This window comes from Diachasma alloeum, unplaced genomic scaffold (genome assembly GCF_001412515.2).
Source record: "Diachasma alloeum isolate Michigan unplaced genomic scaffold, Dall2.0 Dall_scaffold_00278, whole genome shotgun sequence".
Lineage (NCBI taxonomy): Eukaryota > Metazoa > Arthropoda > Insecta > Hymenoptera > Braconidae > Diachasma > Diachasma alloeum.
Window position 1 is genome coordinate 219,611 of NW_021680417.1, and position 27,059 is coordinate 246,669.

At 36.3% G+C, this 27,059-nt stretch overlaps 2 protein-coding genes and 1 long non-coding RNA gene across 4 annotated transcripts; 1 reads left to right on the forward strand and 2 right to left on the reverse strand.

Moving 5' to 3' along the window:
* Positions 1-15,103: 15,103 nt before the first annotated feature.
* On the reverse strand, positions 15,104-17,341 carry LOC107038168. Of its 2 annotated transcripts, XR_001460884.1 has the most exons (6): positions 16,875-17,341; positions 16,234-16,600; positions 16,110-16,167; positions 15,820-16,047; positions 15,535-15,629; positions 15,104-15,464 (listed from the first exon to the last, which is right to left on the reverse strand). XR_001460884.1 is itself a non-coding variant. In XM_015257089.1 (5 exons), exons 3-5 carry the CDS (start codon positions 16,043-16,045, stop codon positions 15,282-15,284), a joined length of 504 nt encoding a protein of 167 aa, XP_015112575.1. In that variant the 5' UTR covers positions 16,046-16,047; positions 16,110-16,600; positions 16,875-17,341; the 3' UTR covers positions 15,104-15,281. The 2 variants fall into 2 exon arrangements, 1 of the variants encoding a protein (XP_015112575.1); XM_015257089.1 differs by having other exon boundaries at positions 16,110-16,600.
* A 256-nt stretch (positions 17,342-17,597) lies between these two features.
* LOC114841235 lies at positions 17,598-18,263 on the reverse strand. The gene is made up of 2 exons (XR_003783060.1): positions 18,070-18,263; positions 17,598-18,000 (listed from the first exon to the last, which is right to left on the reverse strand). It is a non-coding gene; the product is annotated as an uncharacterized LOC114841235 (long non-coding RNA).
* A 127-nt stretch (positions 18,264-18,390) lies between these two features.
* Positions 18,391-25,401, forward strand: LOC107038169 (amyloid protein-binding protein 2). The gene is made up of 6 exons (XM_015257091.1): positions 18,391-18,867; positions 19,501-19,614; positions 21,029-21,727; positions 22,260-22,658; positions 23,321-23,486; positions 23,567-25,401. The coding sequence occupies exons 1-6, from the start codon at positions 18,712-18,714 to the stop codon at positions 23,794-23,796; spliced, it is 1,764 nt and encodes a 587-aa protein (XP_015112577.1). The 5' UTR covers positions 18,391-18,711; the 3' UTR covers positions 23,797-25,401.
* Positions 25,402-27,059: the final 1,658 nt, after the last annotated feature.

Consider the following 27,059-nt stretch of genomic DNA (forward strand, 5'->3'; position numbering starts at 1 on the left):
ACCTGGCCCGATGTTATCATTCCAGGTTTCAACCAAGTCCGGCGCGGTCCCGGTTGAGGAACGGGTCCCGAAGTTCGGCAGGCCGGCCACCGGGTTTGGGCCAAGCTCGGCCCATTCGTTTTTTCGTACGTGGGATAGGACCTATTACCATTGAGGAGCTAACCATTGCGATATTCCATGTAACCATTACCATATCCATAGTAATACTTACAAAACTTCGGTATAACGTTTACTATATGTCGATTCCGACATAGCAATGGTATACTATTTTATTTTCCCCGTGCATTTTTAATGTTTTGTATTTCCATCAAGATATAGATCACGTTGAAAATTAATAAATAAATAGTGATTTTTATCGAAAATGACCGGAAAAAACACACTGTCAACCCAATTTCAAGCACACAATACATCATCGTAAAACCAATAGGCACTAACACGATGGAAATCAAGAAACAATCGCTTCTGAAGAAAATATTAAACCATAATCGGAACCGTAAAATCATGTGCAAACAACTCAATCAAAAACAAGACATTATAGCATAATAAAAAACTCATGATCTTAATCTCGGAAATTGAAATCACGAACATATAATTGTCATCAAAAATTCAAAATAAATGGTAAGTCTTACGTTACAAAATAAAATGAAATCGTAAGATAAAGTAAAACTTTTATAGGAAAATATGTTTGAATTAGTAATAAAATACGAATAAAAATCTACGGATGCATCGCTCAAAATATTTCAGTCGTAACCCACAAAGTATCGGGGCAGAATGGGTCTAAAGGGAGTGTTTCAAAGCAAGAAATTTCCTTGGCTATTCAGCGGAAATAGTTTCGAGTCTATCTTCATACCTCAGCTCTCGGTTCCCTGCATTTTTTACATTTATTGAGACTTTAAGACATGGTCAATAGCTCACGCTGAAAACCGAGAAGTGGAAGGAAAGGGGAGGGGGTTGGAGTTAGAGAGGGTCGCCTACGGTTAATTGTCGGGGCATTTAATGAGCACTCTTTGACGCGCCGCAGCAACACAAACGCACGAGGCAGAGGAAGTTGAAACTCCTTACCTCTCTCACCTCTCTCGTACATCTAGGTAATAGCCCCCTCGCCCTCCCCTCTCGTGCCGCTTCTCTCCATTCTACAAACGGTTTTCTCAAACGTTTCACGCACACGCAGAGTTCGAAATATATAAAACACGGGTATATGCCCCTTTCTCGGGTGGATATAGGCTCGTAAAAATCTGTATATCCTCACATGCAATTGCGTGAAACCGAGTGATTGAGGTGTTCGAGGCATTTATCATTTATTTTTACTGTTTCACTTTTTTTTTGCAGAATGGAAAATCAATTGTTCCCGTGCAATGAATTCTTCAAATGAGTCGAATGAATTGACGAGTGAGTGGAAATAATTCATGTAATAATATTGTTGTGATTGTTTTTCTGTTAAAAAAATTATTAATTGTAAAATTACAATTTATGTAGGTTATACATACAAAAATTATTCTGACAAAGATTTATGTTAATTGGATTTAATTACAGGATGAGAGTACGTAACTCCCATATGGTCTCTTCGGCAATTAAAAGACGAGCATTTATGCTGATGTGTAAAATTCACCCGAGAAATTCCTCGTTTTTAATCCTTCATTTATTTATTAAAAAATTTCGTAATTTAAACACACATTGAGTATTGATATTTTGACCTTGTACAGGATAAATTATTGCCCATGAAATTTTAATTACCGAACTTATCGGTTATCAACCCAATTTTCGGAAACTGATTTTGCACGTGATAATTGTAAGAAATGAGGGCTTAAACCGTTTTGCACTAAAACTATTAACAAATGAAGAAAATTAAATTTATTAAATAATCAACGAAACTAACTTATTTATTGTCTCCTTTGTTATTTCTATAGATTTCTATGTATTATTGACAAATGAAAAAAAATCGATTGTTGAATAAAACGTTTATGTTTCCTCTCATTATATTTTAGCACCGCGGGACACCCCCAACAAAGCGCTTCTAAATTGACCGACTGACCACTCGCGTTCTAATGCTAATTAAATTCTTTTTTTGAACAATGAACTATGATCACAGAACGTCAAGTAAATAATTTCCAATCAATTTTAGATATTGCAATTATTTATTATCAACAATTTAATTGTTCAAATCACCCTAGCGCCCGAACTATGAAAGATATACGAAAATTTTCGAATCACGAATCATTTAGAATTTGATAAGGAATAATTTTTGTGTTCTATCAATTTCACATATCTCCTTTAGATTTCGAAATATGAACAAGAAAAGAGTTGCGTGACCCAACACAGCGCTCTCAAGCCCTCCGCGCACCGCAAGTACAGAGCGCTGTGTCGGGTCGCGTAACTAGTTTATTGCTCATATCTCAGAATCTACGAGAGATAGGTAAAATTGATAATTGACAAAAATGATTTCTTATGAAATTCCAGATGATTCATGATTTGAAAATTTTCGTCTATACTTCATAGTTTGGGTGCTAGGGCGATTTGAACAATTTAATTGTTAATAATAAACCATTGCAATGCCTAACATTAATTGAAAATTGTTTATTTGACGTTTAGTGATAATATTTTATTGTTTAAAATACGAATTACGCATTAGAACGCGAGTGGTCAGTACATGTCTGAAAATCGAGGATGTCCCGCAGCTCTATTTCCTTGAGGCAAATTTTGATACTTCATCATGAATTGTTATGAATAAATACCAAAAATGGGTATAAAAATATGAAATGTCATTATTCTTTTCAATTCTCATGTTTCGGTGTTAATCTTTGAATTATGTGACACGAGGTCACTTGTTCAAGTATTTGACATGAATTTTGGCCACAGACCTCCCAATCCGACACCTCGACGGCAGCATCCATTCTCGCAACCCCATTTTTTCCCACACTGATCAATGGACATTGTGGTCCACACGCAGGTATTTCACACAGAAGTCCCTATTATAGCCCCCGCAAAGGATACGAAATGACTCCTGTTGTACACAACAATCAGCCTGTTGACAATTGCGGTCACTAAATCAAAATGGCGGTACTGCTTTGTCGGCATTCGATCAAAATGGCGGTGGTCAATCTTTACCTGTGATGTCAGCCGACACCATTGTTCATGACAACAATTTGAGTGGCTTCGAAACACGGGCCAGCACAATGCAAATGACAGGGGGAGCACGATGAACGACGTTTAGGGCTCCATTTTTCCCCCCAAAAAGGTAGAGGATTTCCTCTTCGCTTTTTATATCTCTGGTCTTTTCCCGTAGTTGAGGAGAAAATTTTTTGGAGCATTAGGAGGTTGGACATTGTCATGATCCAAGGTGAGGACAGTAATTTATAGATTTAGGATGTGTCATATAGGATCGGGTAATGAAATTTTATTGGGACAGAAAAATTGGAATTTTTGAAACTGTAGATGTATATCATTTAAGGGGAGACCGCGATGAAATTTAAAAGTCTTCGCTCGGCCTTAAGAGTCATAGGACGGCTTTTAGTATATGCAGGTATATATTGGAAGTAAGAAAAATTTTGGACCTGACCAGTTTTGCCCCGTATACCCACCAAAAACGTCATTTTTCGCGTTTTTACCTTAAAAATGCTCCTTGTACCAGAGTTTTCATTCGATTTTAACTTTTTTTTAAATTTTCGTTATACTCCAACAAATAAATCCAAGTATCCGTTTTACTTTATATGAATTAGGTTCTCAGAAAATAATTTTTTTCGTTTTTATCATTTTTCCTCTTCTTACCAAATTCTAAAATTTTGTAACCGCCCATACTTTTTTTGTCATGAGATTCCGATTACGTATAATTACAACGTCGAATAACAACAAATTTTATGATTTGCTAAAAAACGAAAAAAAATCAAAAACTAAAAAAAACATTTTTTCATTATCTAATACATATAAAGCAAAACAGATACTTGAATTTGTTCGTTGAAGTATAACGAACATTTTGAAAAAAAAAAGTTAAAATCGGATGAAAACTGTAATGCAAAGAGCATATTTAACCCTTGAGTGGTCGCGCTATGGGGCAATCCCAGCAGTTTTTCGATTTTTTTTCTGACATGAAAACCCCGTAACTGAAAAATTGATGGAAATTTGTATTCGTATTCTTAACTAAACCAAACCCATTGACAATTTTTTTGATCCATACTCTCACCAATCAATTATAAAAATCTTTTGAAAACTCGACTCCCAGAAAATCCCCGTATTTAACCTCTAAATGTCCAAATTTTGTACCTAACATAATTTTTTTTTATCATTATTTTACATCGCCTCGACCCCGTTAGCATATACTGCGATGATGATCAAGACTTTAAATGGTTAGATCGCACCATTCTACCCGGCCGGGCTTTGGACTCGGAACCTTTCGCATGTGAGACGAACTACCCACTGCCCCGAGTAGAAATTTCGTCGGGAGCCCCCAACGTGCATTGGGAACCTATGATTTTGTTGCGGGTTACTGACTCGTAGGTTATACCTGACGTGTAACCCGTAGGTTCCAAACGCAACAATACTCGTAGGGACGATTATTGTCGGTTACAGATGAGTTCACCACCGATCACTAACTCACGTAGCTCAACCCGTTTGTAACTTATTTGTCCCTTATAAAGTGTTAACGGCATTCAATTATCCAAGCCCAGCCGGGCATAACTGGTCGAGAACTCATCAGTACACTGAATAAGGGTCAAAATCAACAGTCAGAAATGAAGGTCAAAAATAAGGATCAGAAATAAACGTCAGAAATAAGGGTCATGAGGGTCAACAAAGGGGATAAACAATAGACGTCAGAAATAAGGGTCACGAGGGTCAGAATGGAAAGTCAAAATTGAGGGTCTCAAGGGTCAGGAATAAGGTTCATTAATAAGGGCCAGCAATAATGGTCAGAAATAAAGGTAAAACATAAGGGTCAGAATTAAGGTTTAGGCATAATAATCATAAGTCAATCGTCAGAGAATACGAATCCTCGCCTTATCTGGCATATCGGAATGTTATATTCCCAAGAATTACAGGATAGTGGACTTGGACTTCAGCACAGCAGACGATCATCAAAGTTAAGTAACATCGAGTACGGTTCGGAATTGGATGGGTAACCACTCACCGAAAATGTGATTTGTTTTTCGTTTTCTACGTGTATAAATCGATTTTTATCATTGGGTATGCTTTTCCATGGTAATTAATGAGTTATTCATCGTTGACAAATTGTTAATAATAATTAGATGAATAAATAATCATCCGGGTTTTTGATGGGTTACAACCTACGTGTAACCTGTGAGGTAACTGCGTGACGTTTCCGTGAGTTCCTTGTAGATTGAAAACTATGTGGAACCGGTGACCATGTCGGTTGCAACTGATAGGTAACTGATGATAAACCGACGAAATTTCTACTCGGGTAAGTGTCATAAAGCCTCTCTGAGAAAATAGTGGTAGATAGCAATTATTCAAGATAATGGCTGTGTTTTCAGGACGAACAAACGATTCCTTAGGAGGAACAAATAAAACAAACTTTTCATATGTAAGAGGGGCTACACGAGGAGCTATACATATATACCTAGTCCCGTCAGTCTTTTTCATAAGTTGCTCTAAATTCATGAAAGGGGTTATGAAGCAATAAGAAATTATTTAAACAAATATTCGCCAACATTAATATGATTTATTTAAAAGAAGTGCGATTGAGCCTTTAAAATTTTGTAATTCAAGGCTTGGACGAAGCCTTGGCACCAAACATTGTTCAAGCCTTATGGACTAAGTCTGGAACGAGGTTATCATTTTGGGGCTGAAGGAGGGCTGCTCCAAGGCTGAGCCCCAGCCCTGATTGAGCATTTCCAAGCCTTGGTCCGGGGCTTCATGAGCCCTGTTTTTATCGTCGATTCCTACTTGGGATGCTAAAAATTCAAGAATATATTTACCACAATTTTCTGGTTTTTTATTCATTTTCAGGGAAAAATGGAACGGGTATTTACAGTTCTGTTTTATTTTTCCACGAGATTCTGAATTTTCAATGACAAGATTTCCTGAAATTTCAGTGGACTTGAAACACAATAAAAATTGCCGGAATTTGGCACGGAAAATTCAGACAAAAATGTTTAAGAGTGTAAACAAAGTGTCTTTTACGTTTATCAAAACATAAATTACGTTTATCAAAACGTAAATTACGTTTATTAAAAATACAAAAAAATCATGGTAATTTATGGTAATTTACGGCAACTTTGAGCGTAATTTACGAATACGAGATCGTAAATTACGTCTATGTAATCGTAATTTACGACGATTTGGAGCGTGATTTACGGTTTATGTAATAGTAATTTACGGCGATTTTGAGCGTAATTTACGCTTCAACTTCAAGCGTAAAATACGTTTTCGAAAGCGTAAAATACGACTTCTGAAACGTAATTTACGTTTAGGTTTTTCTGTGTGCAATATATTGCCTGAAATTTTGATGGGAAAAATTCTTGATATGATTCTCTTCTGAGTGGTCCACAGAACGTCAAATAGCGCAATTCTATTCATCAGAAGGGTGATGGGGGAAATAATCAGTAAAATTTGAAATTTAATGAATTTTTCCCCCTAAAAAATTTCTGTATCGTTTTCTTGGAAAATACTATTGAAATGTTCATGAAAATTCAATTTTTTTCTAACATTTTTGTATCTCAAGCAACGTTCTTATGACATGTTTCCTGTTTTCGCGTCACACTAGATCCGCATGACCTTTAAAAACTACATGGATAAGAAAAGTCAGACTTGAGGGAACTTTTTTAAAAATAAATTCAAATAAAATAAGTTTAGTTTCTGCATTTGATAATGCTTTCTCTCGTTTCAATTTTATACTGTCTCATCATCAATTCTGAAAATTTCTTATTCTAAATTAATCTAAGTGTCAATTCGTGATTTGCTGTACTTTTTATTAAAAAATTGAGACATTTCCTTGAATAAAAAAAAGTCGATATTAAACACTTGAACAGATATTAAATAGATATTAGACACTCCAATTTTAACAATCCAAATTTTTTTTACCGTGCACCCTTTATTTTCTTCCATCCCAACGATGTTCGTCATATTTCTAATAGATTCATCTAATATTATTGTAAAAAAGTTTTAAAAATACGAGGTCCATTTTGTCCTACCCTCCTCTAAGATTACTAATTTTCGACACAAATTTTGTTGAAACGAATAGAATAATTTAAAATAAAAATTTATCAACATTTCATTTTTTCAACAGTTCCTTACTGATTGCCATAGAAACCAAAAAAAAATTATCATTCACAAGTATAATTTAGAGAAAAAAAAACTTTATAAAAATCCACCAAAAATGTAATTCAATGATTAATGTTAGACATTCAATGTTAATTTAAAAAATTATTATTAAAAAATTTCCGGCTGATTTTAGAGTACACGTGTAGGGAGTTTGTTTCAGTGTATAGTACTATAAAATTATATCACATCAATTCGAGTACTGTACCCAACATTTCCTATCCTGGTGAACAGAATTCAGATAACATGAATGTCATAAATTTCTTACTGTCCTGCATGAATTTTCATGTACATGTACTAAAAAATTATTCTCCGATGGAACGTTAATTTCAAGCACGCATATATAATTTATATTTTTTTGGTTCCATATGTATACCCTCTCGGGTTTTTACATTTTGTTCCCTTCCCTATCTGCGTTACCATGAGCCGACGTACTTTATCCCCAATTGCACCCCATTCGGGATTGGACTACCAGAGAAACCATGGGAAATCTCAGTCGTGCAGCCGGCCGATAATGCAGGGATTGCACTGTGTCCATTGGTCACACTGACTCAATGGGCACAGTGGTTCTCTGCATTCGTGCCCAGCCACTGCGATGTGCAGTTATGACTTGGACCCAATTAGTTCATGTACGTGTTCAATAAGACTGCCGTAAAACACCAGAAAATGCTAACAAATTATGCTCCCCCAACACCGAAATCTGCATTACCTGCAGTTGCTAAAGAAATTCGACCCAAAAAATCTTCAAAACTCGGAATAATTAATTAACAACTTCAAAAATACCTCATTAAGCCCATTCCCATCAACTAACGATTATCTTCAGCACACCCCCCCTCCCCAAATGCCCCCCACCCGGAAGCCCCCTATGCTCAACCTAGCGGTAAATCTAAAAATCACACAGCGTCGAGTGGACAGGGGTGAAATTCTCCGCGTTTAAGGTACCTTAAAATCCTTATGTTTAATTCTCCGCCAGGGGGAGCTTTGCGCTAGTTTCGATGAGTTTCCGAACGCTAGTTACCTTCGGTGCCGAAGAGGGAATCATTTGAAAAGTTTTGTGAGTTTTTACGTTTTTCTAATAATTATCGAAACAATAAGTGTTAAAAAGTGATGTTCGCGTTGCCTAGAATTATTGGTGCAGTGATAGCAGGAGGGATGGCTGTGGATGAAATAGAAGCAGCCAACAATCAACACATTTTCCAAGAAAATCGAGCTCGCAATGAAATTGTGAGGAATCTTTTCGATCCATTGGAATCGTTGACAGATGCAGTTTTTAGAGAGAGATTTCGGTAATCAATTATTTTTCTATGAACATGAAGTATTGTTATAAACGTGGGGATGAACGAGTATAAATTTGTCATTCTCCCAGCTTGGAAATTTCACTGCTTTTCATCAGTTCTAATTGGCTTGTTCGTAATTTATGGAGAGGAGGTTGTATTTTATATTTCAGATTAACGAAACCAATAGCATTATGGTTGATCAGAAGAATCACTCCCTTATTAAACGATGAAGGTGCTACGTCAACAATCCCGAAAAGGACCCAGGTATTATGTCTGACAATGTATAGTATACATTTAACCAAATATTCAAGTAACAGAATATAATCTGAAACATTCGCAACTAATTGCCACATATTTTTTAAACAGATATTGATCACACTGCGATTTTATGCATCGGAGTCTTTCCAAATGTGCATCGGTGACATGAAATACGTTTGTGTATCACAACCCATCGTCAGTCAAATAATTGCCAATGTAGCAGAGGCAATCGTTACATTAACTGACGAGTTTCTCCAATTCCCTCAAACTCATCAGAAATTGGAAGAGATTTCCCAAGGGTATNAACCACTCACCGAAAATGTGATTTGTTTTTCGTTTTCTACGTGTATAAATCGATTTTTATCATTGGGTATGCTTTTCCATGGTAATTAATGAGTTATTCATCGTTGACAAATTGTTAATAATAATTAGATGAATAAATAATCATCCGGGTTTTTGATGGGTTACAACCTACGTGTAACCTGTGAGGTAACTGCGTNTATTTAATTTTGTTCAGATTCGAGGCGGAGTCACGTTTCCCTGGAATCATTGGATGTATTGATTGTACCCACATTGCTCTGCATGCACCGGTTGAGGCGCCATGGAGTTATAAAAACAGAGTCTTGTTGTATGCACCGGAGAAAGTTGTGAATTTTTTTAAAAGTTGTGCTATCCTTCATAACATTACGATTGAACGCGGGTAAGCCTTTATTTCTAGAAACATATTTATTTGTTGTGTTCTTACATTGTTACTGTTTTTTTTTTCATATACTTTTAGATTAAACTATGAAGATGAGGATCTCGGGGAGTTAGATCATGATGAACAGCAGCCCCTAAATGATGGAGCACCTGATGCNATTGAAAACTATGTGGAACCGGTGACCATGTCGGTTGCAACTGATAGGTAACTGATGATAAACCGACGAAATTTNTTTATGATGAGTATTGTTTTATTCTGTGACTGTTAAGTCTATGCAACTAATAAATGGTTCATAAAATTGGCTCACTCACTTAAGTTTGTCCTTGGAAGTCCAGAAAACCCTTCATGAACTCCCACTCCGATGGAGGCAAGGTCGATGAGTAATCAGTGTGTGAAGGTCCTTCAAACAAACCTTCATCTGGAATAGAGTGTGATGGTGTTAGCAAGTTGCCCTGTGATGATGGCAACTGTGAATCCTCGTCAAAATTCCTGTTGTCAAAATTGCCTGTTGGGATGAGTGAAGGATGCTGTGGGAGAATAATGTTGTNAGTGTCATAAAGCCTCTCTGAGAAAATAGTGGTAGATAGCAATTATTCAAGATAATGGCTGTGTTTTCAGGACGAACAAACGATTCCTTAGGAGGAACAAATAAAACAAACTTTTCATATGTAAGAGGGGCTACACGAGGAGCTATACATATATACCTAGTCCCGTCAGTCTTTTTCATAAGTTGCTCTAAATTCATGAAAGGGGTTATGAAGCAATAAGAAATTATTTAAACAAATATTCGCCAACATTAATATGATTTATTTAAAAGAAGTGCGATTGAGCCTTTAAAATTTTGTAATTCAAGGCTTGGACNCGTCCTCCACTTTCCTGGGCTTTGGAAGGCCCGTTGGCTGTTAGAAGACAAGGGAGCTTCTTGACGATTACACCTTTGGGTATATTTTGTAGATCAATTTTCTTCAATTTCCATGACCCACTAGGTACTGGAAGACCCATAGATTCAGGAGAGACCTTCTTCATGGTCACACCTTTAGGCATAGATTTCATGTCGAATTTCTGCATCTTCAGAGGACCATGGGGTGTTTGAAGAAGTATAGATCTATTAGGGAGTTTTTTGATAACCACACCTTTGGGTATATCCTTCACATCGATTTTTTTGAATTTCCACGAGACANGAAGCCTTGGCACCAAACATTGTTCAAGCCTTATGGACTAAGTCTGGAACGAGGTTATCATTTTGGGGCTGAAGGAGGGCTGCTCCAAGGCTGAGCCCCAGCCCTGATTGAGCATTTCCAAGCCTTGGTCCGGGGCTTCATGAGCCCTGTTTTTATCGTCGATTCCTACTTGGGATGCTAAAAATTCAAGAATATATTTACCACAATTTTCTGGTTTTTTATTCATTTTCAGGGAAAAATGGAACGGGTATTTACAGTTCTGTTTTATTTTTCCACGAGATTCTGAATTTTCAATGACAAGATTTCCTGAAATTTCAGTGGACTTGAAACACAATAAAAATTGCCGGAATTTGGCACGGAAAATTCAGACAAAAATGTTTAAGAGTGTAAACAAAGTGTCTTTTACGTTTATCAAAACATAAATTACGTTTATCAAAACGTAAATTANCTGGGAGATGTCCAGGTTGAGGGGAGACGTGTACGGGTTCTGGAGACTCCTTCAGCGAATGAAAATGCTTCGTCTCATGAGTTGATTCGTCTTGGGTTGTTAGAGTGACTGAATCGGGATGAAAGGATGTCACTGAAGACTGGGGGGGAATTNTAAAAATACAAAAAAATCATGGTAATTTATGGTAATTTACGGCAACTTTGAGCGTAATTTACGAATACGAGATCGTAAATTACGTCTATGTAATCGTAATTTACGACGATTTGGAGCGTGATTTACGGTTTATGTAATAGTAATTTACGGCGATTTTGAGCGTAATTTACGCTTCAACTTCAAGCGTAAAATACGTTTTCGAAAGCGTAAAATACGACTTCTGAAACGTAATTTACGTTTAGGTTTTTCTGTGTGCAATATATTGCCTGAAATTTTGATGGGAAAAATTCTTGATATGATTCTCTTCTGAGTGGTCCACAGAACGTCAAATAGCGCAATTCTATTCATCAGAAGGGTGATGGGGGAAATAATCAGTAAAATTTGAAATTTAATGAATTTTTCCCCCTAAAAAATTTCTGTATCGTTTTCTTGGAAAATACTATTGAAATGTTCATGAAAATTCAATTTTTTTCTAACATTTTTGTATCTCAAGCAACGTTCTTATGACATGTTTCCTGTTTTCGCGTCACACTAGATCCGCATGACCTTTAAAAACTACATGGATAAGAAAAGTCAGACTTGAGGGAACTTTTTTAAAAATAAATTCAAATAAAATAAGTTTAGTTTCTGCATTTGATAATGCTTTCTCTCGTTTCAATTTTATACTGTCTCATCATCAATTCTGAAAATTTCTTATTCTAAATTAATCTAAGTGTCAATTCGTGATTTGCTGTACTTTTTATTAAAAAATTGAGACATTTCCTTGAATAAAAAAAAGTCGATATTAAACACTTGAACAGATATTAAATAGATATTAGACACTCCAATTTTAACAATCCAAATTTTTTTTACCGTGCACCCTTTATTTTCTTCCATCCCAACGATGTTCGTCATATTTCTAATAGATTCATCTAATATTATTGTAAAAAAGTTTTAAAAATACGAGGTCCATTTTGTCCTACCCTCCTCTAAGATTACTAATTTTCGACACAAATTTTGTTGAAACGAATAGAATAATTTAAAATAAAAATTTATCAACATTTCATTTTTTCAACAGTTCCTTACTGATTGCCATAGAAACCAAAAAAAAATTATCATTCACAAGTATAATTTAGAGAAAAAAAAACTTTATAAAAATCCACCAAAAATGTAATTCAATGATTAATGTTAGACATTCAATGTTAATTTAAAAAATTATTATTAAAAAATTTCCGGCTGATTTTAGAGTACACGTGTAGGGAGTTTGTTTCAGTGTATAGTACTATAAAATTATATCACATCAATTCGAGTACTGTACCCAACATTTCCTATCCTGGTGAACAGAATTCAGATAACATGAATGTCATAAATTTCTTACTGTCCTGCATGAATTTTCATGTACATGTACTAAAAAATTATTCTCCGATGGAACGTTAATTTCAAGCACGCATATATAATTTATATTTTTTTGGTTCCATATGTATACCCTCTCGGGTTTTTACATTTTGTTCCCTTCCCTATCTGCGTTACCATGAGCCGACGTACTTTATCCCCAATTGCACCCCATTCGGGATTGGACTACCAGAGAAACCATGGGAAATCTCAGTCGTGCAGCCGGCCGATAATGCAGGGATTGCACTGTGTCCATTGGTCACACTGACTCAATGGGCACAGTGGTTCTCTGCATTCGTGCCCAGCCACTGCGATGTGCAGTTATGACTTGGACCCAATTAGTTCATGTACGTGTTCAATAAGACTGCCGTAAAACACCAGAAAATGCTAACAAATTATGCTCCCCCAACACCGAAATCTGCATTACCTGCAGTTGCTAAAGAAATTCGACCCAAAAAATCTTCAAAACTCGGAATAATTAATTAACAACTTCAAAAATACCTCATTAAGCCCATTCCCATCAACTAACGATTATCTTCAGCACACCCCCCCTCCCCAAATGCCCCCCACCCGGAAGCCCCCTATGCTCAACCTAGCGGTAAATCTAAAAATCACACAGCGTCGAGTGGACAGGGGTGAAATTCTCCGCGTTTAAGGTACCTTAAAATCCTTATGTTTAATTCTCCGCCAGGGGGAGCTTTGCGCTAGTTTCGATGAGTTTCCGAACGCTAGTTACCTTCGGTGCCGAAGAGGGAATCATTTGAAAAGTTTTGTGAGTTTTTACGTTTTTCTAATAATTATCGAAACAATAAGTGTTAAAAAGTGATGTTCGCGTTGCCTAGAATTATTGGTGCAGTGATAGCAGGAGGGATGGCTGTGGATGAAATAGAAGCAGCCAACAATCAACACATTTTCCAAGAAAATCGAGCTCGCAATGAAATTGTGAGGAATCTTTTCGATCCATTGGAATCGTTGACAGATGCAGTTTTTAGAGAGAGATTTCGGTAATCAATTATTTTTCTATGAACATGAAGTATTGTTATAAACGTGGGGATGAACGAGTATAAATTTGTCATTCTCCCAGCTTGGAAATTTCACTGCTTTTCATCAGTTCTAATTGGCTTGTTCGTAATTTATGGAGAGGAGGTTGTATTTTATATTTCAGATTAACGAAACCAATAGCATTATGGTTGATCAGAAGAATCACTCCCTTATTAAACGATGAAGGTGCTACGTCAACAATCCCGAAAAGGACCCAGGTATTATGTCTGACAATGTATAGTATACATTTAACCAAATATTCAAGTAACAGAATATAATCTGAAACATTCGCAACTAATTGCCACATATTTTTTAAACAGATATTGATCACACTGCGATTTTATGCATCGGAGTCTTTCCAAATGTGCATCGGTGACATGAAATACGTTTGTGTATCACAACCCATCGTCAGTCAAATAATTGCCAATGTAGCAGAGGCAATCGTTACATTAACTGACGAGTTTCTCCAATTCCCTCAAACTCATCAGAAATTGGAAGAGATTTCCCAAGGGTATAAACTCTCAACTTGTTTTAATATTGAGTTCTTAGCAATTCTCAAAGTAGAATAATCCACTAAAATATTTAATTTTGTTCAGATTCGAGGCGGAGTCACGTTTCCCTGGAATCATTGGATGTATTGATTGTACCCACATTGCTCTGCATGCACCGGTTGAGGCGCCATGGAGTTATAAAAACAGAGTCTTGTTGTATGCACCGGAGAAAGTTGTGAATTTTTTTAAAAGTTGTGCTATCCTTCATAACATTACGATTGAACGCGGGTAAGCCTTTATTTCTAGAAACATATTTATTTGTTGTGTTCTTACATTGTTACTGTTTTTTTTTTCATATACTTTTAGATTAAACTATGAAGATGAGGATCTCGGGGAGTTAGATCATGATGAACAGCAGCCCCTAAATGATGGAGCACCTGATGCTGCTGCACGAAGAGCAAGAAATCAAGACTTGCAGAGAGGACGTGAGCTACGGCAGAATATAATAGATAATTATTTCTTATGATGAGTATTGTTTTATTCTGTGACTGTTAAGTCTATGCAACTAATAAATGGTTCATAAAATTGGCTCGCTCACTTAAGTTTGNCAGTGAGTTGGGTTATTCACATAATATCATCATTTTATATGAGTTCAAGGTAAACATACCGAATTGGAGTAGCTCATTTATTGTCTCTCTTACACGTGAGAAATTATGATTTAATTGTGGAAATCAACTCCAAGGATAATTTATCACAGCACGATACGGATTTTTACAATTTTTTCCGAAGATTTAGATAAATCTGGGTAGAATTTCTTTCGGAGTTATTATTCGTTATTTCTGGCTTCTCGTCGTTTCCCCCCTCTCCAGAATCGAAGGCAAGTAGCGTTCGGAAACTCAACGAAACTNCTTGGGCTCATGAGCAATCTGGGGATGGATGAGGCAAGACAGCTGGTGATGGGCGGGGTGAATGTTCCGACTGGAAACTCATGTTGGCCTGCTGCAGGCGGTGAAAATTGACCAAAGAACGAATTTGGGAAAGGCAGCGAAGATATTGAAGATCGCGCTGCATTTGACTGAAAGTTGCACGAATCTACCGGCGGCTCTCTGCATGTAGAGTCTGGAGTCTCCAGTTATCGCAGCGCGCTGTAGCAGGAATGTCTTCATGACAGCTGCCATCCTTTTTTTGCACTTCAACAAGTTGTGGCAACGATTGTATACCCTGGGCAATTTGAGGCATATACTGCAGATATTGTCGCATCATGCCGGTGTGCTCCTGGAAACAATGGATTATTGCTGCACAACTCGAAAAACACAGCTCACAATAAGAAGTTTTTGCTGCGTACCTGTCCTTGATTCATATTTTCCACAGAAAACTCCATGAGTTGACTCAAAGCATCCGATGCTTTGGCCTTACGTGTCTCTGGCTTGGACACCCGTGCTAGAAGTAATTGCCTTATATCAATTGAAATTCATAAACTAATTAAACTAATGAACCAAACTGAATGAACTTATGAAGCTATGCAAGTTGAAGGAAATCCGTGTCGTTATATTTTGAAAAATTGCGTTATTGGGCGTAATTCATGAGGTTCATTTTTTAATCTTGTCTTTTCATCAATAATATCACATACCTTTTTTCGATTCACTTGATGTTTGCACTTCGACGAGTCTCTTCTTTGGAAACCCAGCACTCCCACCTGCAATCGGCCCTGTCGTTAATTTTCCCCAGATTGCCAACACCTTCTCATCTCTAGGGCTCAATTGCACTCCCTTGGGAATTGTTGGATTCCCAGTTTGTTGTAGAAGCCTCCTTAGACATGATTGCTTTTCCAAGGCTCTTTTTTTAGACCATTCCATGCCTGTTAATTTAATATGATGAATGAGAAAATTATATCCATCAGATTCGTTTATTTCTAATTACATTTAAGCACTGCTTGATTGTCCTCTTGCAACCCTGAGATGATACTGTTTCAGCCAGCCTACACATGAAACAAATTGGTAACTATAGCATTGGCAGATGCGAAGGTGATAGCAGTATAACTTACTCTACTGTCAGATCATTCTTTGTTGAATGTCCCCGAAGTCCGAGATCACCATCCCGTGCAAATTCTGTATCTCTCTATATAATAAAAAAATAAGCCCAAAAATTCAGGCGACGCTTGATTCGGCCCTGTGGCGACAGATGCGGCCCTGGGGCGACACTGATGCGGCCCTGGGGCAACACTGATGCGGCCCTGGGGCGACACTGATCGGCCCTGGGGCGACACAGATGTGGTCCTGAGGCCGACCTGACGTGATCCGAGTCGACCCGACGTGACCCGAGCCGACGTGACCCCAACCGACCTGACGTGACCTGATGTGACTCAAGCCAACCCAATCCTGACAGGTCACAGGGTGATTTTATATATCTCTCTATATAATAAAAAAATAAGGGCAAAATTTAAGACAATTCAGGCGACGCAAAAATTCAGGCGACGCCTAAAGGTGGGGGGGGGGGTGGTCAGGGGGTGCCCAAGGTCGGGGTGGTTAGAAGGGAGGAGGGTGTCCCAGGGTCAAACGCGGTGGGGGGGCTGACAGTTGGATTGGGGGGGAGCGAGCGAAGCGAGCGGGGGGGCGAAGCCCCCTGGGATTGGCGAGCGAAGCGAGCAGGGGGCGAAGCCCCCTAGTGCATAGACATAAAATCTACCAATATGTCTAGTTGGCTGTTTGTCATTCGAGGTGGACGAGTAAGTCCAGCCGTCATGGTGGGTTCCATTGGCACCTCATTCTCATCCACTCCTTCTTCGTCTTCCCAAGCATCATTGTTCCTGTAATTAATGAATCAAAAATTCTTTAATATTCAGAACTTGGGAGAGACCTCAACTCTGAATATAACCTAAATGTTGTTAGCTCATAACATTTATTCATTGTACCATTATCAATGAGGTTTTCATCTGCGAGTATATCCTACATGTTCTATTCAGAGTTTTACAAGTTTTACCTGAAATCTTGGTCCGGTGAGGAAGGATTCATTTTTCGTGGAGGATATTCAAATAGTAAACAAAAACACAAATACGCGATCACTGCGCATGCCTGACTACCGGTGATTCATGGATTGATTTGAATCGACCAAATGCATTGGAAAATTAATATCTAGACTAGAATTCGTGTATACGATTCGATAAATGAGATTGACTAATCTTCTGTACTTTCAAAATAATTCTGGAAACCAAAGATCGTCTCAAAATCTCGGGCGAAGAATTGTCTATTTACGGAATTTTGTTTCTCAATATAAATTCGGTGATTTCCCGGGGATATATGTGTATCATTTTTTAGTTGTTAAATATGTCCCAGTAGTCTGACAGTGATGAGAGAACTCATTAGAAGGAGAGGAGAAGGAAACGGAAAGAAATCAGAATGAAAAGAAATATTGAGTTCATGGCTTTATTTTCATGCACATTCCACAATTCACATAATGTATTATATTGAAAAAGTTTAAAAGTCTGATCTATAAAGATTTTAGTTTCAATAATATCGTTATCATTGTTCTTCAAAAGCTCATAACTAAAAGGATAGAAGATACAGCAGCGTCAAAGATTCAGGATACTTACGCTACTGTAAGCTCGTATCTCATAGAAATTGTATACATTTGTCACATCATAGCAGAAACATCGAATTTTTTCGAAGCATAGATACCTGTTAATAGGCAGCGTGGAGACATTTGATCCCCACAATCATCCCATATTGTTGCAAGACGTGACGTTTCCGACGTGGATTCTTCAAGAGGCCTGCTGTTGAAAATATAGTCCTGCTATCAAGCAACATATTTTCATCTAAAAAGTACAGTGAGTTGGGTTATTCACATAATATCATCATTTTATATGAGTTCAAGGTAAACATACCGAATTGGAGTAGCTCATTTATTGTCTCTCTTACACGTGAGAAATTATGATTTAATTGTGGAAATCAACTCCAAGGATAATTTATCACAGCACGATACGGATTTTTACAATTTTTTCCGAAGATTTAGATAAATCTGGGTAGAATTTCTTTCGGAGTTATTATTCGTTATTTCTGGCTTCTCGTCGTTTCCCCCCTCTCCAGAATCGAAGGCAAGTAGCGTTCGGAAACTCAACGAAACTAACGCAAAACTCCCCCTGGCGGAGAATTAAACGTAAGGATTTTAAGGTACCTTAAACGCGGAGAATTTCACCCCAGTTGATTCAAATATGGCTACATAACGTTACAAACTGAGCTATCCCCCTCCGTCTGAACCTAAAAATTCCATCAGTCACAGCTCGAAGTGCATCGCAACGCGTTCTCCTGTCATCAACTATCCCTTCATTTCAGTTTCCCTTTTCTTTTGTTCTTGCACTGACCAAAGGAGTCCTACGGGATGTTCCGCGGTGGCGGCGGCGGGGGGGAGGGAACGAATGGAAAGTGAAAAAGTCATCGAGTGCATATGTTTGATGTTTTGAGTAGATCGGTTGGAATTTACATTGTTTCTAGGGAATAGATCAATCATTCCTTTTAGTCGTTATAAAATGGCTGAGGCACGCGATTCACAGGCTGTATTGCAAGCTAATGTGATAAAAACACTTTATGAGTTGAGTGTTATTTCAGTGGCCAAGGGATTCGTCACTTATAAAAAATCTCTTGCGTATTTACCAGACAATGTGGTCTTCGATATTTATCATCAGGTACGTCTGGATTATTAATTACTCAATTAATGAGTGCTGTCCATTAATGTGTTTTTATTTCGATCAAAAATATTAAAACGATGATGAATGATTATTACTATTTACTAACACCTATTTTTCGTTTCATTTAGGATATTTTTTTTATTTTTTAATCGATTAATTAAGATTGTTGAACCATTATGACTGTTTGTTTTCGTTTTGGTCATAAATAAAGAAAAACGAGGATGAATAATTAATTATTCGTGTTTATTTAACGGATATTTTACATTTTCTTTGGGACAAAGTTTAATTTTTAATTGACTAATTAACATCGTAGAATTAATTTGTTAGTGTTACTGATACGATTCTACGTCATCGTGTGCGTGGAGACTCTTTAGAAACTCGAACAAAACGTCAAATTCTGATAATACGACAATTGAATGGAATTGTGATTGTGACTCAGTGGTGGCTGCAGGCGATTGTTTTATTGTTTATTTAGCTTCATGGATTGGATGTAATCATTGTTAGGAACTGGAAATGATGAGGTTTATTATTTTGTTTATGAGACGGGTCGAATGATAATTTTTGTTGGTTTGATTGACGCATGCAACGATCAAGGAATTCATGGTTTTTATTTGTTTTTTTTTTATTTAGTTGTACAAGGAGAAGAGACTCTGCCTACTGTCACAGGAACTCACGCACATGGACATTTTCTCAAGAATGCTCAAGGTCAGGAATAGGAGGATTGACTTACTGCAGATGTTTCAGGTTGGTGATTTCATTGGTTTAGTCAGGAATTACATGCAAAATTCTCTTGTGATGTTTTTTTGCATAAAATTATTGTTCAGACGACGAAGAGAACGAATTTATTATCACTTAATGATCCTTTGGGATTCTTTTGGAATTGAATTATTTATTTGGTATAATCAAAACATTTTTCTTGAAATAAATATACGAACTTATTTATTTCAAATAAAAAAAACGTTCGAACAGGGAGAAAAAGGTGGAATTGACGGTTTTAATAATCAATATAGACACATTTTTCTTGGTGTTATTCAAATGACTGTGGAGTATCATTGGTTTAATGATCCCCAGACACCTGAGATTACTGCTACACACTAGTTAGTTGTTGTGAACAGATTCTCTTGAATAATCCTTGTAAATTTTACTTCGAGAATCTGTTCATGAATAATAATTACCGGATAATTATCTCAACGAACATTGAAAACCAACTGACAAATAGACAAAGTCACAAAGAATCACCTCACAGAAGACGAACTCCACCTAAAAATTCAAAGAACTGAATATAATTCTGTAGTGGCTAAACTTTTCAATGAGTCCAGAGGAAAATGTCAGACGCTTTCCACTCAATTGTGGTATGGTCTCGGGATTAGACGCATTTTTTGCAGGAAATTTTTTCAGTTTAAGAAAAAGTCTTCAGACGTTTTTCACTAGAATCATTCATTACTGAGATAATTCTAAGATCAATAAAAACGTCACAATTTTGACGCATAATTATCGAAGACATCACGCTTTATATTTTATTGAACGAAATGATTAACACATAATAATCCTTTATTTCCACAAATGAATCGTGCATTCGATTCTAATAGAGAATTTATTTGAAATTGATGAATTATGTATTTCGTAGAATTCAATCATTTTTATTGAATTGAGATTATTAATTCTCAGTAAAACTCTTGCTCAAATGAGTAAAAAAGTTTTTTAATGCAGAGTTTTATTCAAGACGAATGGGTCATTTCTCTGGATGTATATCACTAGCAGTTTACTAGTAATCTTTGGGAGAACGAGATTTCGATCGATTTAAGAGAGACAAAACTACGAAATTTCAAGTTTTACTGAAAATTTGATGAAATTCCAAATTTTTTAATAGCGGGAAGACGACAATCTTCCAACTGTCTTGACGTTCTAATTGATGAAAAATTTAGTAATATATTCATCTGAATTCTCCTGATTTCTATTAATTTTCATGGATTAATTGAACTGAAATTAACAGTTTCCCTAAATTTTTTAAATAAAAAAGTCAACCCCAAAAATCACAATTCCTTCAAATTTCAATGGATAAAAATTATTAACAGCTTAACCTTATCAATGTAAAAAAAAAATTATCCAAAACCGTCGTGTTGATCCAACCCTCACCCTCGACTTCTAATTCTTCCAGTCACTGATGGATCACGGCACAAAGATAGCAAACGACATAGTGGTAGCATACAGCATGTGCTGCCTGGAAGTCTTAAAGAAGCCCTACGCCAAAAAGGAAGTAATAAACCTAGGCCTTCGTCTGGGAAGTTTCCTGAGCGACAGTGGCTGGTACCTAGACAGTGAGGAAGCCCTAAATGCTTGCAAGAATCTCTGCATAATGTCCACCTCCCAGGAGTCTGAGACCCCTGAGACCTTGTGTCGCACCCTCGACTGTTGTCACAAGTTGTTGCATGCTCAGGCAGCGTACTGTGCCTTCAGGGGAGCAGCTGAAACCCACGAATTGGCTCTGGCAACAGTGAAGAAACTCGAGGCAATTGGCTATAAGGACTGCAGTCATGCTGCACTCTACGCCGAATTCAGTGTACTATTTTTTATCAGGAGTGAGTACGATCAGGCGTACAGATGGAGTGTAGCTGCTCTGAGAGAACTCAAACCCACCGTGCCAGCGCGTATCACTATTGATGTTCTCAGACAAGCAGCCAAGTCCTGTGTTGTCAAACGCGAGTTCCAGAAGGCTGGTTTGCTTATTCGTCAAGCTGTTTATCTGGCTCGAGAAGTCTTTGACACTCATCATCCTAAATACTGCGATGTTCTAATAGATTATGGATTCTATTTGTTGAATTATGATAGCATTGTCAACAGTGTCTCTGTTTACAAGGTGAGATTGCTTTGGCCTTTATTTATTCATTCATTTTATTCCCTTTTATTTTCATAAAGACAAAATCTTTAACAATTAATTGAATTCTGCATATTTACAATTAGATTAATTATCCTATCGGATTTATATTATTCATTTTCCAAGTTTCATGTTTTTCAATAACTCTTTGTTTTCTGTTATATTTTATCAACGACTGTTCCAGTTATTAAGTAATCGATTCATTCTTGAACTGTAATTGTAACTGTATTTTTTATTCATTGAGTACAATAATCAAATAGGTGATGGAAATTGCATAATGAATAATTTTAATAGCAGTTAATGCAGTTTTAAAACAATAAGTTTACTCAAGCAAAAGCACATTATTTGTCTTCCAGGTGAATAAATAATTAGAAAATGATTGAAACCTTTTTTTGTAGCAAACTTCGAAAAAAAAAATATATGTAACCACTTACTCTGGCGCTAATCACCTGATTACCAATTCCGAATTCCCAACGTGACCAATAAAAGTGTTTTCTTATCAATTGCGTTCTAGACAGCACTAGAAATAAGGAAAACAATCTTCGGTAAAATGAACCTACATGTCGCAATAGCACACGAGGACCTTGCATACGCTTTGTACGTCCAGGACTACAGCTCCGGGAGATTTACACCTGCGAACGATCACGCCACCAAAGCCATCGAGATAATGGAGAAATTGTTACCGAGTGAGCACCTTATGCTGGCAAGTGCCAAGCGAGTTAAGGCTTTAATCTTGGAGGAAATTGCACTTGACAATGCACCAACGACCGAGGAGGATTTATTGGTGAAATCCGAAGATCTGCATTTGTCTGCTCTGCAACTGGCACAAACTGCTTTTGGTGAACGTAATGTACAGACTGCAAAGCACTATGGCAATTTGGGGAGATTGTACCAGAGTATGAGGAGATTTGATGTAATTATTACTTTATTTTTTATCATTGTTATGGAGGATCATTATTCAAATTATCCACAGAAAAGGTCTTCATTAATTTTTGTAAAATTGTTCAATTGAAAAATATTTATGAGAGAATTATTAGAATTGATTAATTTTTGGGGTTGAATGAATAATTCTAAAATTTACTTAGAAAATTTCGTCTAAATGAATGAGAACTACAGGTTTATTTATATGGATCACAAAAGTAATTTTCGTCCAATCCACTAGCTCCAGAGATATTTGCAGAATAATGTGCAAGTGAATTTTAGACTCGTTTACTTCGTTAGGAGCGATGCAAATTCTTGGCACTATGATTCCTTATTTATTTATAAACGAATTATTGAATGACCTTTTTGATAGTTTAGAAAATTTAATTTACGAAATATTTGCTATGTAAGAGGAAGGTTTTCTTAAAATTGAACGAATTAATCTAGAGTTCTTTTGCAGATGATTTTACAAATATCTCTGGATCTATTCTATTCACATAATGTCAGCAAAATTTTTTTAGGGTCAAAAAATTTCCTATAAAAATCTCTTTATAAATTTCCAAGAACGTTTTAAACTAAGAGAAAATCTCTCAAAAACCAAATGAATTGAAATGAAAAAAAAATTGCATCACGTTACAATGACATGCATTTTAGGAAGCTGAAGTGATGCACTTGAAAGCCATAAAAATTAAAGAAGAACTCCTGGGTTCTGATGATTACGAAGTAGGTCTGAGCATTGGTCACCTCGCATCTCTCTACAATTTCCACATGGCGAGATACAGAGATGCTGAGCAATTGTATTATCGCAGTATTGCCATCAGTAAGTCCCCAAACTCTTTCAAAAATTCAAAATCAATTTTTACAAACCTTGGAAATCATTCTTGATTTAATTTCTTTCAGATTTAAAATTATTTGGGAAGAGTTACAGTGGTTTGGAGTACGACTATCGTGGTCTCCTCCACGTTTACACCGAGATGAGAGAGTTCGAAAAGATTCGAGAGTACGAAGCTATCCTTCAACTGTGGAAAGAGCTCAGAGACCAACACGCCGAGTCCGAGGATCCCCCAATCGATCTCCACAAGCGTCCAGAGCCTATCCAAAAGGTCATAGACACATTTTTCGCGGTGTAGTTGAAATTACTGTGGAGTATCATTGGTTTAACGATCTGCGGACACCTGGGGATCACTGTTATACACAGCTGAGTCGTTGTGAACACATTCTTCTGAATAATTTTTGTATATTTTGCTTCGAGAGCTCTGGAAGTTGTTCACGAATGACAATTACCGAATAATTATCTCAACAAAAATTGAAAACAAACTGATAAATAGACAAAGTCACAAAGAATTATGTCACAAAATACGAAACACACCTGGAAATTTAAATGACTCAATAGAATTCCATAGTGGATGGATTTTTTAGTAAATTTACAGGAAAATTACTGATCTTCTCCGCTCAATTGTGGAATTATCTCGGTTCTAGTAACCTTCTTGTAACAATTTTCTTAGTTTAAGAAAATTTTCTCCGCTGTTTTCCCATAGAATTACTCGTTACTGAGATAATTCCAGGATTAATACAAATATCACCATTTTGTGCAGCATTATCGAAGACATCATTGATTTAACGATCCCCAGACACCTGGGGATTATTGCTATACACTGCTGTCTTTGTAAGCAGATTCTCCTGAATAATTCTTATATATTTTGCTTTGAGAGCTCCGGAATCTGTTCACCAATGACAATTGTCAAATAATTATCTCAACGAACGTTGAAAACAAACTTACAAATAGGTCACAAAGAATTATGTCATAAAATGCGAAACACACCTGAAAATTCAAATGACTAGAGAATTCTGTAATGGATTGATTTTTCAGTGAGTTTAGAGAAAAATTTCACACCCTTCCACTCCTTTGTGGAATTATCTCGGTAATAGAAACCTCTTTCATAAAAGACATCACGTTTTTTTAAATTCAAATTTCGAATATCAAGGGACCTTTTTATAAAAAGTTCTCCAGAGCTAATTAATCAGCAAAAATGTCACAATTTAATATGTTTCTTCATCTTTATAATTGTGGAATTATCTTAGTAATAAGTAGCTTAGGGAGAAAATTTGGCGAAATCTTTCTTATGTTTAAATTATCTCTAAACAATTTCCTCTATAACCACTCCTCACGGAAATAATCATATAATTATCGCAGATATCATGTTTTATAGGAAATGTTTCACAAAATTGCGCAACGAAAAGTCGACAAGACACTAGAAATTAGTACATTATCGGATTGACTGACAACCATTCAATTCTCTATTACTTTCACTTCATCTAGCTCCTGTTTGTGAGTTAATTGCTCTAAAATATTTTTTTAGCTCATTAGGCAATAGCACAAGAACCCCCAGCCACGATGTTAATTATTTTCTTTTCGTTATCTAAAAAATTGTACAGATTAATATCATTTTTATGCGTCTTTAAATACGATGAAACGACACAATTTTACTTCACTACAATTTATGACTTGGTAGTGCAAATGAAAAGATATCTGAAGGCACATGAGATAAGATAAGCCTCTTTGTTGAGCTAATAATTAAGGGATTATGAGAGATTAAAGTTTTCCTGGCTCGATTTTCTGGAAAATTCAGTAATTAAATTTATCATTATTCCACTAACAACAGAACTGATAAATTATCATCGTGTATTCAATGATAAAACTCAATCAAATAAGAATAAAATGATAATGACCGAGAGGGGTTGGAGATAGTTTATCAGACGCTGAGAGGCTGAGATAATTACTTATACTCGGAGTTTGTAGATAGCTATTGTAATTTTAAACAATGCAGTTAACAAATTTGGGGGGAATGGATGGAGGGGATCGATTTGAACAACTTTATCCAGAATTTGTTTTCTGAAATTCCCTGATAATTGCATGTGATTCTGTTTCTAGAACTCTCTCTCACGTTGTATATTTGGAATTTAATAAGAAGAAGCAATGGAAAACATGAAAACGAATAGAGCTCCAGCGAAACGATACATCATGATTTTTTACGATGAAATAGTCTAAAGAAACACAAAAACCTTTAGTATCAATGCTTAGAGTCATTCTTTTAGTTTATATAATTTCGGATTTTCTACGTAAATGAAAGTCTGAGGGTGGGAGGAGTTATTGGATTAAGGCCCGGGTGTACTATCTTTCGAATGTTATCTGGATTTTTTTTCATCTTTCGTAATCCAAAATTGTCAATTGAATGGTACATCATGTAGAAATTGCCAAAAATTATGATAGAATGATTAAAAAAAACAGAAAAAATTCTCAACTTTTTCAAAGAGCGTTTTCAATTGAGATTCAGAATGAGTTGAAAAAAATGGAAATTACAAATATCTGATTCGTTGTGGCAAATTATCTATTAGCTGTCATTTTCCACGGTGGATAACAAAACCCTAACTCCTCATGGGAAGTGACAGCTAGGTATCTAAATTTTCAAAACAGTGGTATGTAGTCATCTGTCATTTTTATGTGATAAAAGTATGATTAAAAAATTCTCCAAAATATTACAACTTTTTTCAAAGAGCTTTTTCCGTAATAAATGTCTCTGTGCAGTGTGGGAAAAGATTTACGAAATCAGTCTTTCCCTTGCATGATATTAGGTGACAAGCCGCCATTTGTCACCGTAAATCAGATACATTTTTCACTTTCTTGTTATTCAACTTATTCTGAATGTAAATTAAAAATGCTCTTTGAAAAAATTAAGAATTTCTTCTACTTTTTTTTTATTATTCATTCATAATTTTTCAAAACTTCTGCATGATGCAGGACTCAATCGAGATACGCGGCAGCGTATCGGCCAAGAAAAGTTTTGACTCCGATTGTACAAAACATCAGGCCGATCGCTGCCGTGTATCTATACACGAAGCAACTACCCCCTCCACTACCTCCGAATCATATCCATTAAATAAAATACAAACGTGACGAGCTACATGAAAAATACTCTTAGTTACATTATATAAATTGGCCACAAGCTTCTCATTGATGTAACTATTTTTTTGTTCGAAGCAATATTTAAAAAAGTACACGCATAGCAACGGGTTCATACATGCACATTTCGCATTTCACATCAACTCCTATCATTTTTTTGTTACGAAGTTGGTAGCAGTGCAATACAACCACACGCACCAAGGAGGGAAGCCCGGGAATTTACAAATTGAATATGGTGCACGAATGATGAATTCCACAGATATTTTTCATTCGAGTTTCGTGCACAAATGAATTCTCGAAGAAGCAAATTCAGTCGGAAAATCTTGAATAAATAATTAAAAGTCGGTGCAAATAACGACTGTGGAATAGAACTATTTGTTTTACTTCGATTGTTAATTGGAAAGATGATTTATCGTGTGAAAAATAAATGAG